This window comes from Lonchura striata, chromosome 22, assembly GCF_050655825.1.
Source record: "Lonchura striata isolate lonStrDom1 chromosome 22, ASM5065582v1, whole genome shotgun sequence".
In the NCBI taxonomy this organism is placed as follows: Eukaryota; Metazoa; Chordata; class Aves; order Passeriformes; family Estrildidae; genus Lonchura; species Lonchura striata.
Genome location: NC_140724.1, coordinates 6,971,313 through 6,982,392, shown reverse-complemented (window position 1 = coordinate 6,982,392; position 11,080 = coordinate 6,971,313). Strand labels below are relative to the sequence as shown.

Below are 11,080 nucleotides of genomic sequence, written 5' to 3'. Positions count from 1 at the left end.
ACGTCGCGCGCCGTGACGTCACAGCGGCTGGTCTTAAAGGGACAGCGCCCCTGAAGAGGCCGCGCTGCGCCCCAGCCCAAACCCGGCCGTTCTCACCCCAAAACCGAGCCCGACCCCCCCCACACTTCGGATCCTGCGCGGGCCCCTCAGGGCAAATGACTGCCGCACAGCCAGGCTGGGGTTTGCACAGCGTGGGAATTTACTTTAGTAAAAAGGAGCATAAAAATCGGCGTTTTGGGGGCCGGTCCCTGAGGAAATCAACAAAAACCCGCTTTGTTGAAGGCTCTGGGGATGTTTCTCCAGCATCCCTCACGGATCAGGCACAGCGCCAGGCTAAAAAACTCCTGCAGAAGCAGCAGAGCTGTGGGCAGTGAGAAAAGGGAGATAAAAAAGCAGATTAAAAAAGCAGATTTAAAAAGCAGATTTAAGGCAGCCTTGTGCAGCAGCCCTGGCTGGAGACCTGTCACCACGTGTCCTGCTGCTGCTTCTTCTTTTTGGGGCGTGGGGAGAGAGAGCAGTTCCTGGGGGGCACGCTGCACGGCTGCTGCAGGGGATTCTGCTCCTTCTGCCATCTCTTATCCGGCTTCTTCTGCTTCCTCCGCTCCTGGTGCTGAATCTCCAGGTGGTTCTGCTCCAGGGGATTCTCTTCCAGGCGATTCTTCTGCTTGTGTTCCAGATGATTCTGCTCCAGATGATTCTGCTCCCTCTGCTCCAGATTATTCTGCTTCTTCTGCTGTTTCTTATCCAGTTTTTTCTGCTTCCTCTGCTCTGTCTCCAGGTGATTCTGCTCCAGAAAATCCTGCTGCCTCTGCTCCAGGGCATTCTGCTCCAGACAATTCTGCTTCTTCTGCCATCTCTTATCCAGCTTTTTCTGCTTCCTCTGCTCTATCTCCAGGTAATTCTGTTCCAGATGATTCTGTTCCAGGTGATTCTGTTCCAGAATATCCTGCTGCCTCTGCTCCAGATGATTCTGTTCCAGATTATTCTGCTTCTTCTGCCATCTCTTATCCAGTTTTTTCCGCTTCCTCTGCTCCATCTCCACGTGATTCTGCTGCCTCTGCTCCAGGGCACTCTGCTCCAGACAATTCTGCTTCTGCTGTCTCTTATCCGCCTTTTTCTGCCTCCTCTGCTCCTGCTGCTGAATCTCCAGATGATTCTGCTCCAGACAATTCTGCTTCTCCCGCTGTCTCTTATCCAGCTTCTTCTGCTTCCTCTGCTCCTGGTGCTCCTGCTCCTGGAGCTTCAGCTTCTTCTGCTTCCTCTGCTCTGGGTGATTCTGTTCCTGATGCTCCAGATGTTCTGTTTCCAGATGGTTCTGTTCCAGATGCTCTGTTTCCAGATGGTTCTGTTCCAGATGCTCTGTTTCCAGATGGTTCTGTTCCAGATGTTCCAGCTTGTTCTGCTTCAGATAATTGTGTTTCTTCTGCTTCCTCTGCTGCTGATGCTCCATCTCCTGGAGCTTTGGCTTTTTCTGCTTCCTCTGCTCCGGATAATTCTGCTCCAGATGATTCTGCTCCAGATGATTCTGCTCCTTCTTCCTCTGTTCCAGATAATTCTGCTCCAGATGATTCTGCTTCCGCTGCTCCTGATGCTCCATCAACTGGAGCTTCTGCTTCCTCTGCTCCGAATAATTCTGCTCCAGATAATTCTGCCTTTTCTGCTGCCTCTGCTCCAGATGATTCTGTTCAAGATTATTCTGCTCCAGATGATTCTGCTTCTTCTTCTTCCTCTGTTCCAGATAATTCTGCTCCAGATGATTCTGCTCCTTCTCTTCCAGATGCTCCATCTCCAGATGTTTCAGCTTTTTCTGCTTCCTCTGCTCCTGATGCTCCATCTCCAGATGATTCTGTTCCTGATGTTCCAGCATTTTCTGCTTCCGCTGCTCCAGATTATTATTTTCGTGATGTTTCAGCCTTTTCTGCTTCCTCTGCTCCTGATGCTCCATCTCCAGATGATTCTGTTCCTGATGTTCCAGCTTTTTCTGCTGCCTCTGCTCCAGCTTCTCGCGGTGCTGCAGCTGCCCCAGCCCCTGGGGCTGTCCCTGAGCCGTGGGGCCGGGCAGCCGCCCCTGCCTGGCACTGCCGGGGTTCCTGCAGGGAAATTGGGGAGTCAGGAACACAAAAAGGGCTGGTGGAGCACCCAGAGCCTTTCCTGCAGGGAAATTGGGGAGTCAGGAACCCCAAAAGGGCTGGTGGGAGCACCCAGAGCATTTCCTGCAGGGAAATTGGGGAGTCAGGAACCCCAAAAGCACTGCTGGGAGCACCCAGAGCATTTCCTGCAGGGAAATTGGGGAGTGAGGAACCCCAAAAGCACTGCTGGGAGCACCCAGAGCATTTCCTGCAGGGAAATTGGGGAGTCAGGAACCCCAAAAGCACTGCTGGGAGCACCCAGAGCCTTTCCTGCAGGGAAATTGGGGAGTCAGGAACCCCAAAAGCACTGCTGGGAGCACCCAGAGCCTTTCCTGCAGGGAAATTGGGGAGTCAGGAACCCCAAAAGCACTGCTGGGAGCACCCAGAGCATTTCCTGCAGGGAAATTGGGGAGTGAGGAACCCCAAAAGCACTGCTGGGAGCACCCAGAGCATTTCCTGCAGGGAAATTGGGGAGTCAGGAACCCCAAAAGCACTGCTGGGAGCACCCAGAGCATTTCCTGCAGGGAAATTTGGAATCAGCACCCCAAAAAGAGTTGGTGGGAACACCCAGAGCTCTTCTGGGTGCACCCAGAGCCTGCTCCTGCAGCCTGAACTTCCAGAGAGGCTCACTCCTAGTTTCTGACAGGAATCCCAGCAGGAATTTTCCACTCCCAGCAGGAACTGGGGAGGAGGGGAAGGAGCCACAACTGTGCCACAGCTGGCAGTGGCTCCCCAACTGCTTTGCTGTTGGCATTTCGGCTCCGAACAACTTCTAGAAAGGTTTTTTTGGTAATTTTTTCACCCTTGCCAGAGCTGGGGGAGCTGCAGCTTGGAAAAATCCCAGCTGGAATCATTCCCAAAGGGAGGGATTGGGGCAGGGGAAGGGGCACACACCTACCTGGGCACTGCCAGGGGGGGCTTTGCTGGGGCACTGCCTTTCCTCCTGAGCAGATCCGAGCCCAAACTCTTCAGCTCACAGCTGCTTTCGAAGGGAATTTGAAAGAGAATTCTGAAGTTTTCACTGGGAAAACGGAATTCTTCCCCCACTGAGTGCTCACCCCTGAAAGGAGGCCTGGGGGGGGGTTTCCATGAGCTCCAACCCAGAGTGGTTTGGATTTTTGGAAAGGACCTTCAATCCCACCCTGGCACACCTTCCCCCACCCCAGGCTGCTCCTTGGAGCCTGCCAGGGATGGAGCAGCCCCAGATTTCCTGGGAATTCCATCCCAGCCCCTCCCAGGGAGGGATTTCCTCCCCAGCACCCCACTGAGCCTGCCCTTGGTGGGTTCCAAATAATTTCCACCTGCCCTGGAAGCTCTCCCAGCTCCTTCCTGGAGCCTTGGTGAGCTCCAGGAGCTGCTCCAGGAGCTCCCTGGCACCCCAGGCTGAGACCCAGGAGCTCCCTGGCACCCATGGAAACTCAGACTGAGCCCCAGGAGCTGCTCCAGGAGCTCCCTGGCACCCCTGGAAACTCAGACTGAGCTCCAGGAGCTCCCTGGCACCCCAGGCTGAGCTCCAGGAGCTGCTCCAGGAGCTCCCTGGCACCCCTGGAAACTCAGACTGAGCTCCAGGAGCTCCCTGGCACCCCAGGCTGAGACCCAGGAGCTCCCTGGCACCCCAGGCTGAGCTCCAGGAGCTTCCCCAGGAGCTCCCTGGCACCCCTGGCACCCCAGGCTGAGCTCCAGGAGCTCCCTGGCACCCCTGGAAACTCAGACTGAGCCCCAGGAGCTGCTCCAGGAGCTCCCTGGCACCCCTGGCACCCCGGGCTGAGCTCCCTGGCACCCCTGGCACCCCAGGCTGAGCTCCAGGAGCTTCCCCAGGAGCTCCCTGGCACCCCTGGAAACTCAGACTGAGCCCCAGGAGCTGCTCCAGGAGCTGCTCCAGGAGCTCCCTGGCACCCCAGGCTGAGCCCCAGGAGCTCCCTGGCACCCCTGGAAACTCAGACTGAGCCCCAGGAGATGCTCCAGGAGCTCCCTGGCACCCCTGGCACCCCGGGCTGAGCTCCCTGGCACCCCTGGCACCCCAGACTCACCTCTGGGCCCTCCTCTGCAGGTCCTGGATGTAGTTGCTCCTCTCCATAGGGTGCCCTCGAGCTCTGTTGAACACTGGGGACAGAGTTACCCCAACACTCGTCACACCCTCGTGGCTGCTGAGCTGAAACCCTCCCAAAAAAATCTGCTTTGCACTTGGTTTTTAGCTAACTAAAACAAGAAAAACCCTCCCTGAACTATAATTCTTCTTTTTCTTCAAAACCTCTAAACTAAAAACCCAAAAAAATACCTGTAACCCACCAGAGCCTAAGACATTACAATCCAAAAAAGCTAATAATAAGCTTTGATATAATAAAAATATATTTATATATTTTTATACAACATATTACTTAATAATAAATATATATAATGTATAACACATTATTTATATATTATTTATATAGTAAGTGCCAAAAAAGCTAATAAAAAGCTTTAATACAGTAAAAATATATTTACATATTTTAGATAATATATTACTTAATAAGAAGCATATATAATATATAATAATATATTATTTATATAATGCCACAAAAGCTAATAAAGAATTCAGCAAACCGAACTACAATCCACAAAAAACACCTCTCCTAAATTTACCATCTCTTCAAAACAACAAAAAGAAAAGTTCTGTTGTACAAAACTATTCACTTTTCATACTTATAAACACTTGAATTAACAATATTTTACACTTTTCTCAAAAAAAAAAAAACCAAATAAGAAGAAAAAGCTACTTAAACCTATTTAAAAAAAACCAACAAACTTGTTTAAAAGTTTGCTCCCAAAATGTTTGGAGCCATCCCAAAAATCGCCCAGCCCAGCAGGACACTCACACTCTATGGCAGTATTGGGCTCCATGCCTTCCACCTCAATCAGGTACCTGAAAAGAGCAGCAAAATTAATTAATTACACAATTAGGAAAACACTGACAGGCTGGCGATGACTCAAACAGAAAAAAAACAAACAAAAAAAAGAGTTTTAAACCTTTTATTTATGGAAAATCAGCGTTTACTGCTGAATTTTGGGATGAAAACCACCCCCTAACAAAAGCTGTGAATCCTGGCGAGTTTGGGGTGCCAAAAATCCCTCCTGGAATTGGCAGCCCCGGGTTTGGGCTGGCAGAACTCACCTGCAGACCAGGTAGCCAGTCCTGTTCAAGCCGTGCGTGCAGTGCACCCCGATGAGTTTGTCTGTAACACACACAGGGACACGGAGCTGCTTTCCCCAAATCCCCCCAGAACCAGCCCAATTTCTGGCCATTTTTTGACAATTTATTGCCAATTTTTGCCTTTTTTTTGCCTTTTTTTTTGCCAATTTGTTGCCAATTTATTGCGAATTTATTACCAACTTATTGCCAATTTATTACCAACTTATTGCCAATTTATTACCAACTTATTGCCAATTTATTACCAACTTATTGCCAATTTATTGCCAACTTATTGCCAATTTATTGCCAACTTATTGCCAATTAAGAGCAAATTTATTGCAAATTTTTTCCCAACATTACCAATTTCTGGCAACTTATTGCCAACTTACTGCAAATTTTTTGCCAATTTATTGCCAACTTATTGCTAATTTGTTACCAACTTTCTGCCAATTTCTTGCCAATTTTTTGCCAACTTATTGCCAGTTTTTTGCCAATTTTTGGCAACTTATTGCCAACTTATTGGCAATTTATTACCAACTTATTGCCAATTAAGAGCAAATTTATTGCAAATTTTTTCCCAACATTACCAATTTCTGGCAACTTATTGCCAACTTACTGCAAATTTTTTGCCAATTTATTGCCAACTTATTGCTAATTTGTTACCAACTTTCTGCCAATTTCTTGCCAATTTTTTGCCAACTTATTGCCAGTTTTTTGCCAATTTTTGGTAACTTATTGCCAACTTATTGGCAATTTATGGCAACTTTACTGCTAATTTTTGCCAATTTCTTGCCGACTTATTGCCAATTCATGGCTGATTTATTGCCAATTATTGTCAAATTGTTGCCAATTTTTTTTGCCAATTTTTTGCAACTTATTGCCAATTTTGCTGCCAATTTATTACCTACTTATGGCAAATTTTTGGCTAATTTATTGCCAATTTTTGCGGATTTTTTGCCGATTTTCCCCGTGCCACGCCCAGGCCAGGACACTCACCGTTGTCCTCGTTGGCTGCCAGGAATTTCCTGACCAGGTAGCGGAACCTCAGGAAGGATTTCCTGTTGGGGACCTGGTGGCCCATGGTCGGGACCTTGGCATGGCGCAGCGCCGGAGGCAGCTCCTGGGGAAAAACAGGGAATTCCAGGAAAATTTCCAGAAAAAACACCAAATTCCCATTAATTACACAGTCACAGGGTGGCAGCTCCTGAGGGAAAAATGGCAATTTCCAGAAAAAACACCAAATTCCTGTTAGTTACACAGTCACAGGGCAGCAGCTCCTGGGGAAAAACAGGGATTTTCAGGAAAATTTCCAGAAAAAACACCAAATTCCCATTAATTACACAGTCACAGGGTGGCAGCTCCTGAGGGAAAAACGGCAATTTCCAGAAAAAACACCAAATTCCTGTTAGTTACACAGTCACATGGGATAAACCAGGGAAAACAGCTTTCCTCACTCAAAAATTCCTGTTAATTGCACAGTCGCAGGGGATAAACCAGGACAAAAGCTTTCCTCATGCAAAAATTCTTACTAATTAATGAATCACAAGTGATAAACCAGAAAAAGATGCCTTTTCCTCATACAAAAATTCTTATGAACTGAAGATTTACAGGTGATAAAACAGAGAAAACCAGTTTTCCTCACGCAAAAATTCTTACTAATTACACAATCCCAGGGAGCCATTTTTGAGGAGAATTCCCCAGTTTTGAGCACTGAGCTCTTCCCTCAGGAGAGCCCGAACTCTGGCTCAACAGCATCCCCAAATTTGGGCTGGTTCCAAGGATTTGGGGGCTGGAGAATTGATCCCTGGCCTGGAAGGTTCCACCTCAGCCCTGGCAGAGGATTCCAAGCCCTCTCCCCACCTCCCAGGGGAGAGGAGAATTTTTTGGAGAATTTTTTGAGGACAATTCCCCAGTTTTGAGCTCTTCCCTCACAGGACAGCCCAAACCCCCCCACCCCATGAACAACACCCCCAAATTTGGGCTGGTTCAGAGGATTTGGGGGCTGGAGAATTGATCCCTGGCCTGGAAGGTTCCACCTCAGGCCTGGCGAGGATCCAGCTCCTGCCTCCCTCCCAGGGAGCCGTTTTTGAGGAGAATTCCCCAGTTTTCGGCGCTGACCTCACGCCCGTAGTAGCGCGTGGTGTAGGTGAGGTCGATGATCAGCCCCAGCTCCTCCTTCCTCTCCTGCACCTTCCTGATGAGGTCCTGAGGGGAAAATCTCTCTTCTGGCAGGAGGTTGTGATCAAAGCCCTGCAGGAAAGGATGGGTTAAAGCAGTTTTTAAAATCTGAGGGGTGGGAGAGGCTGGAGTGCCCTGGAGATCAGAGACAAGCACTCAGGCAAAAAAAAAGGAAAATCACAGTTTGGTCACTGAATTCTGGGGTTGTCTGAGTGAAAAATACATTTAAATCATGCAGTTTTATGGATTTCCTCAGTGCTTTGGGCTGCTCAGCTGGGAGTTACCAGGGGTGAGTGACAAATTCCACCCAAAGCCCACAGTGACAAAAACTCAGTGCAGCTTTGAGGGTGGAATTCAGCCCAGACACACAAACCTCACAGACCACAAAAACCACACACAAACCCCACACAAACCACACACTGAGCTGATTTCTCTCCTCCTGCCCTTCCCAGGCAGGAATTCCTCCTGCTGCCTACCCTGGAACTCATTCTTCTCCTCCTGTCTCTATCCCAAACCTCCCTGGGCAGCTCCAACATCTCTCTGCCCTTCCCAGGAATAAATCATTCCTCATGTCCAGCCTGTGGCTGTTTCTTCTCCTCCTGTTCCGAACCCCTCTGGGCATCTCCAGCATCTCTCTGCTCTTCCCAGGCAGGAATTCCTCCTCATGTCCAGCCTGGAGCTGATTCCTGTGCCTGCCCCAAACCTCCCTGCCCTTTCCAGGCAGGAATTCCTCCTGCTGCCCACCCTGAGCTGGCTCCTCTCCTCCTGCCCCAAACCTCCCTGCCCTTCCCAGGCAGGAATTCCTCCTGCTGCCCACCCTGGACCTGGCTCCTCTCCTCCTGTCCCTGTCCCAAACCTCCTTGGGCATCTCCAGCATCTCTCTGCCCTTCCCAGGCAGGAATTCCTCCTACTGCCCACCCTGGAGCTGGTTCCTCTCCTCCTGCCCCAAACCTCCCTGCCCTTCCCAGGCAGGAATTCCTCCTGCTGCCCACCCTGGAGCTGGTTCCTCTCCTCCTGCCCCAAACCTCCCTGCCCTTCCCAGGCAGGAATTCCTCCTGCTGCCCACCCTGAGCTGGCTCCTCTCCTCCCAGCTGCTGCCACGCCGACCCCTCCCAGTGCCCCCTCTGGATTTGGGGATCAGGAATTCCCCCAGGGAGCCCCCCCAGGGCCCCGCTGGTGCCCCCCTCACCTTGCTCAGGGGCACCTTGAAGGCCACGAAGCGCGTGCCCGGCAGCCGGCGGCCCAGCGGGGCGTACTCCGTCCACCTGAGCCCGTGGTGGGGGTCAGGCGGGGCGGGGACCCCCGGCCCGGCCCCCCCAGAGCCGCACCACGGCCCCCCCGGCCAGGGAACCCCCAATTCACTGCACGGAGAGCCCCACGGCACCCACAGCCTCCCTGCTGCGACAGCCTCGCAGTCCCCCATGGCCACCCAAATCCCTGCCCTGGGCACCCCCAATTCCCCCTGCCCTGGGGACCCCCCCAAACCCTGGCCAGCCCAGGGACCCCCTAATTCCCCACAGTTCTGGGGACCCCCCAAACCCTGGCCAGCCCAGGGACCCCCAGATTCCTCCAGGTTCAGGGGAGCCCCCCAAATTCTGGCTGGCTCAGGGACCCCCAAATTCCCCCTGGCCTGGGGACCCCCAAACTCTGTCCAGCCCAGGGACCCCCAAGTTTGAAGCCCGGATACCTGCAAACCCTGCGGCCCCAGAGCCCCTCATACCCGGACCCCTCACACCTGGATCCCCTCACGCCTGTACCCCCTCACCCGTGAATTCCCTCACCCCAGATCCCCTCACACCTGGATCCCCTCACACCCGGACCCCCTCAGCCCCTCGCCCCCCACCCCACGGCACCCATGTGACGGCGCCGCCGCTGCCAGGTCCCGGCCGGGTTCCGTGTGTGCCCCGGCCGGGCGGGGCGGTGCCGGGGCCGTGCCGGACCGTGCCGGTCGCGCTCACCGCTCCGGGACGCGCCAGCCTCCCCTGCCCGCCATGACGGCGACGCCGCCGGCACGCGCCTGACGTCACTTCCGGGCCGCGCGGGGCCGCGCTGGCCACGCCCCCGCACCGAGACCACGCCCATCGCAGGGAGGCCACGCCCCTCGCGCGGCGCCCCGCGGCGATCGCGCCGCGTAGCGGCCACGGGCGGTACTGCAGCCACGGGGCGGGACCGGACCGGGGACACCGAACCGGGACAGAACCGGGACAGAACCGGGACCGAACCGGGACAGAACCGGGACAGAACCGGGACTGAACCGAGACCGAACCGGGACTGAACAGGGACAGAACCGGGACAGAACCGGGACTGAACCGAGACCGAACCGGGACCGAACCGGGACAGAACCGGGACCGAACCGGGACAGAACCGGGACCGAACAGGGACAGAACCGGGACAGAACCGGGACCGAACCGGGACAGAACCGGGACCGAACCGGGACCGAACCGGGACAGAACCGGGAATGAACCGAGACCGAACCGAGACAGAACCGGGACAGAACCGGGACAGAACCGGGACCGAACAGGGACAGAACCGGGACAGAACCGGGACTGAACCGGGACAGAACCGGGACAGAACCGGGACAGAACCGGGACTGAACAGGGACAGAACCGGGACTGAACCGAGACCGAACCGAGACAGAACCGGGACAGAACCGGGACAGAACCGGGACCGAACAGGGACAGAACCGGGACAGAACCGGGACAGAACCGGGACTGAACCGAGACCGAACAGGGACAGAACCGGGACTGAACAGAAACCGAGCCGGGACCGAACCAGGGCCACCAAACCAGGACGGAACCGGGACCAAACCAAGGCCACTGAACTGGCGCCACCGAACCAGGACTGAACCAGCATCACTGCACCGAGACCAAACCAGCGTCACCGCTCCAGTACCAGCATCGGCACCACCACACCAGCACCAGCATCTCTGTCCCAGTACCGAACCAGCATCACTGCCCCAGTACCAGAACTAGATCACGATCCCAGTACCAGAACCAGCATCACCATCCCAGTACCGAACCAGCACCATCACTCCAGCAGCAGCGTCTCTGTGCTGGTACCAGAATCCCTGACTGGTCCCAGTATCCCCAGTACCAGCGTCCCTAATCGGTGATCCCAGAATCAGCATCCCTGGAACCAGCATCCACATTCCCCCATTCCCACAAATACCCCACGAGTGCCGCCCCAAAGGCCCCCCCCAGAACGGCCTCACTGTCCTGGTGTGCTCCAAACACAGCTGGGAGCAGCAGCTTCCCCTGGGCCGGGAGGAGAGAGGACAAAAAAACCCCAAAACCAGCCCAAAATCATCCCCTCCCACCGCTGGGGCAGGCGTCGCTCCATCCCTTCCCCTCGGACACGAAAATCACCCCCAGCCCCAAAAACATCCTGGCTGGCCCTGGGAAACATCGTGGATGTGGGGAACTGCCGTGGGAAATCGTGGTGGGAGTGGGGAATGGTGGCCGGGATGGGAAATCACCAAATGGAAATGGGGATGGGAAATCCTGGTGGGAGTGGGAAACGATTGTGGGGATGGGAAATCTTTGTGGACATGGGAAATGTTTGTGGGAATGGGAAATGATAGTGGGAATGGGAAATGTTTGTGGGA

The 11,080-nt window shown here is 53.6% G+C and overlaps 1 protein-coding gene across 4 annotated transcripts; it reads right to left on the bottom strand.

The window, feature by feature from the left end:
• Window positions 1-176: 176 nt before the first annotated feature.
• Window positions 177-9,491, bottom strand: DUSP11 (dual specificity phosphatase 11). 4 transcript variants are annotated; one of them, XM_085559289.1, is made up of 9 exons: window positions 9,435-9,491; window positions 8,666-8,741; window positions 7,417-7,548; window positions 6,295-6,418; window positions 5,281-5,341; window positions 4,985-5,031; window positions 4,160-4,232; window positions 3,028-3,111; window positions 177-2,090 (listed from the first exon to the last, which is right to left on the bottom strand). In XM_085559289.1, the coding sequence occupies exons 1-9, from the start codon at window positions 9,467-9,469 to the stop codon at window positions 464-466; spliced, it is 2,259 nt and encodes a 752-aa protein (XP_085415415.1). In that variant the 5' UTR covers window positions 9,470-9,491; the 3' UTR covers window positions 177-463. The 4 variants fall into 4 exon arrangements, with proteins under 4 accessions (XP_085415415.1, XP_085415416.1, XP_085415413.1 ...); XM_085559290.1 differs by having other exon boundaries at window positions 3,028-3,108; XM_085559287.1 differs by lacking the exon at window positions 9,435-9,491 and having other exon boundaries at window positions 8,666-8,914.
• Between the last annotated feature and the right edge of the window lie 1,589 nt (window positions 9,492-11,080).

Coding starts and splice junctions, on each gene's coding strand:
- DUSP11 (XM_085559287.1), bottom strand. CDS start 8,899: ATGGGGGACTGCGAGGCTGTCGCAGCAGGGAGGCTGTGGGTGCCGTGG. Junction 7,549..8,665: donor TCAAGGTGCCCCTGAGCAAG/GTGAGGGGGGCA, acceptor CCTTTCCTGCAG/GGCTTTGATCACAACCTCCT. Junction 3,112..4,159: donor CTGCAGAGGAGGGCCCAGAG/GTGAGTCTGGGG, acceptor TCCCTTCGAAAG/CAGCTGTGAGCTGAAGAGTT.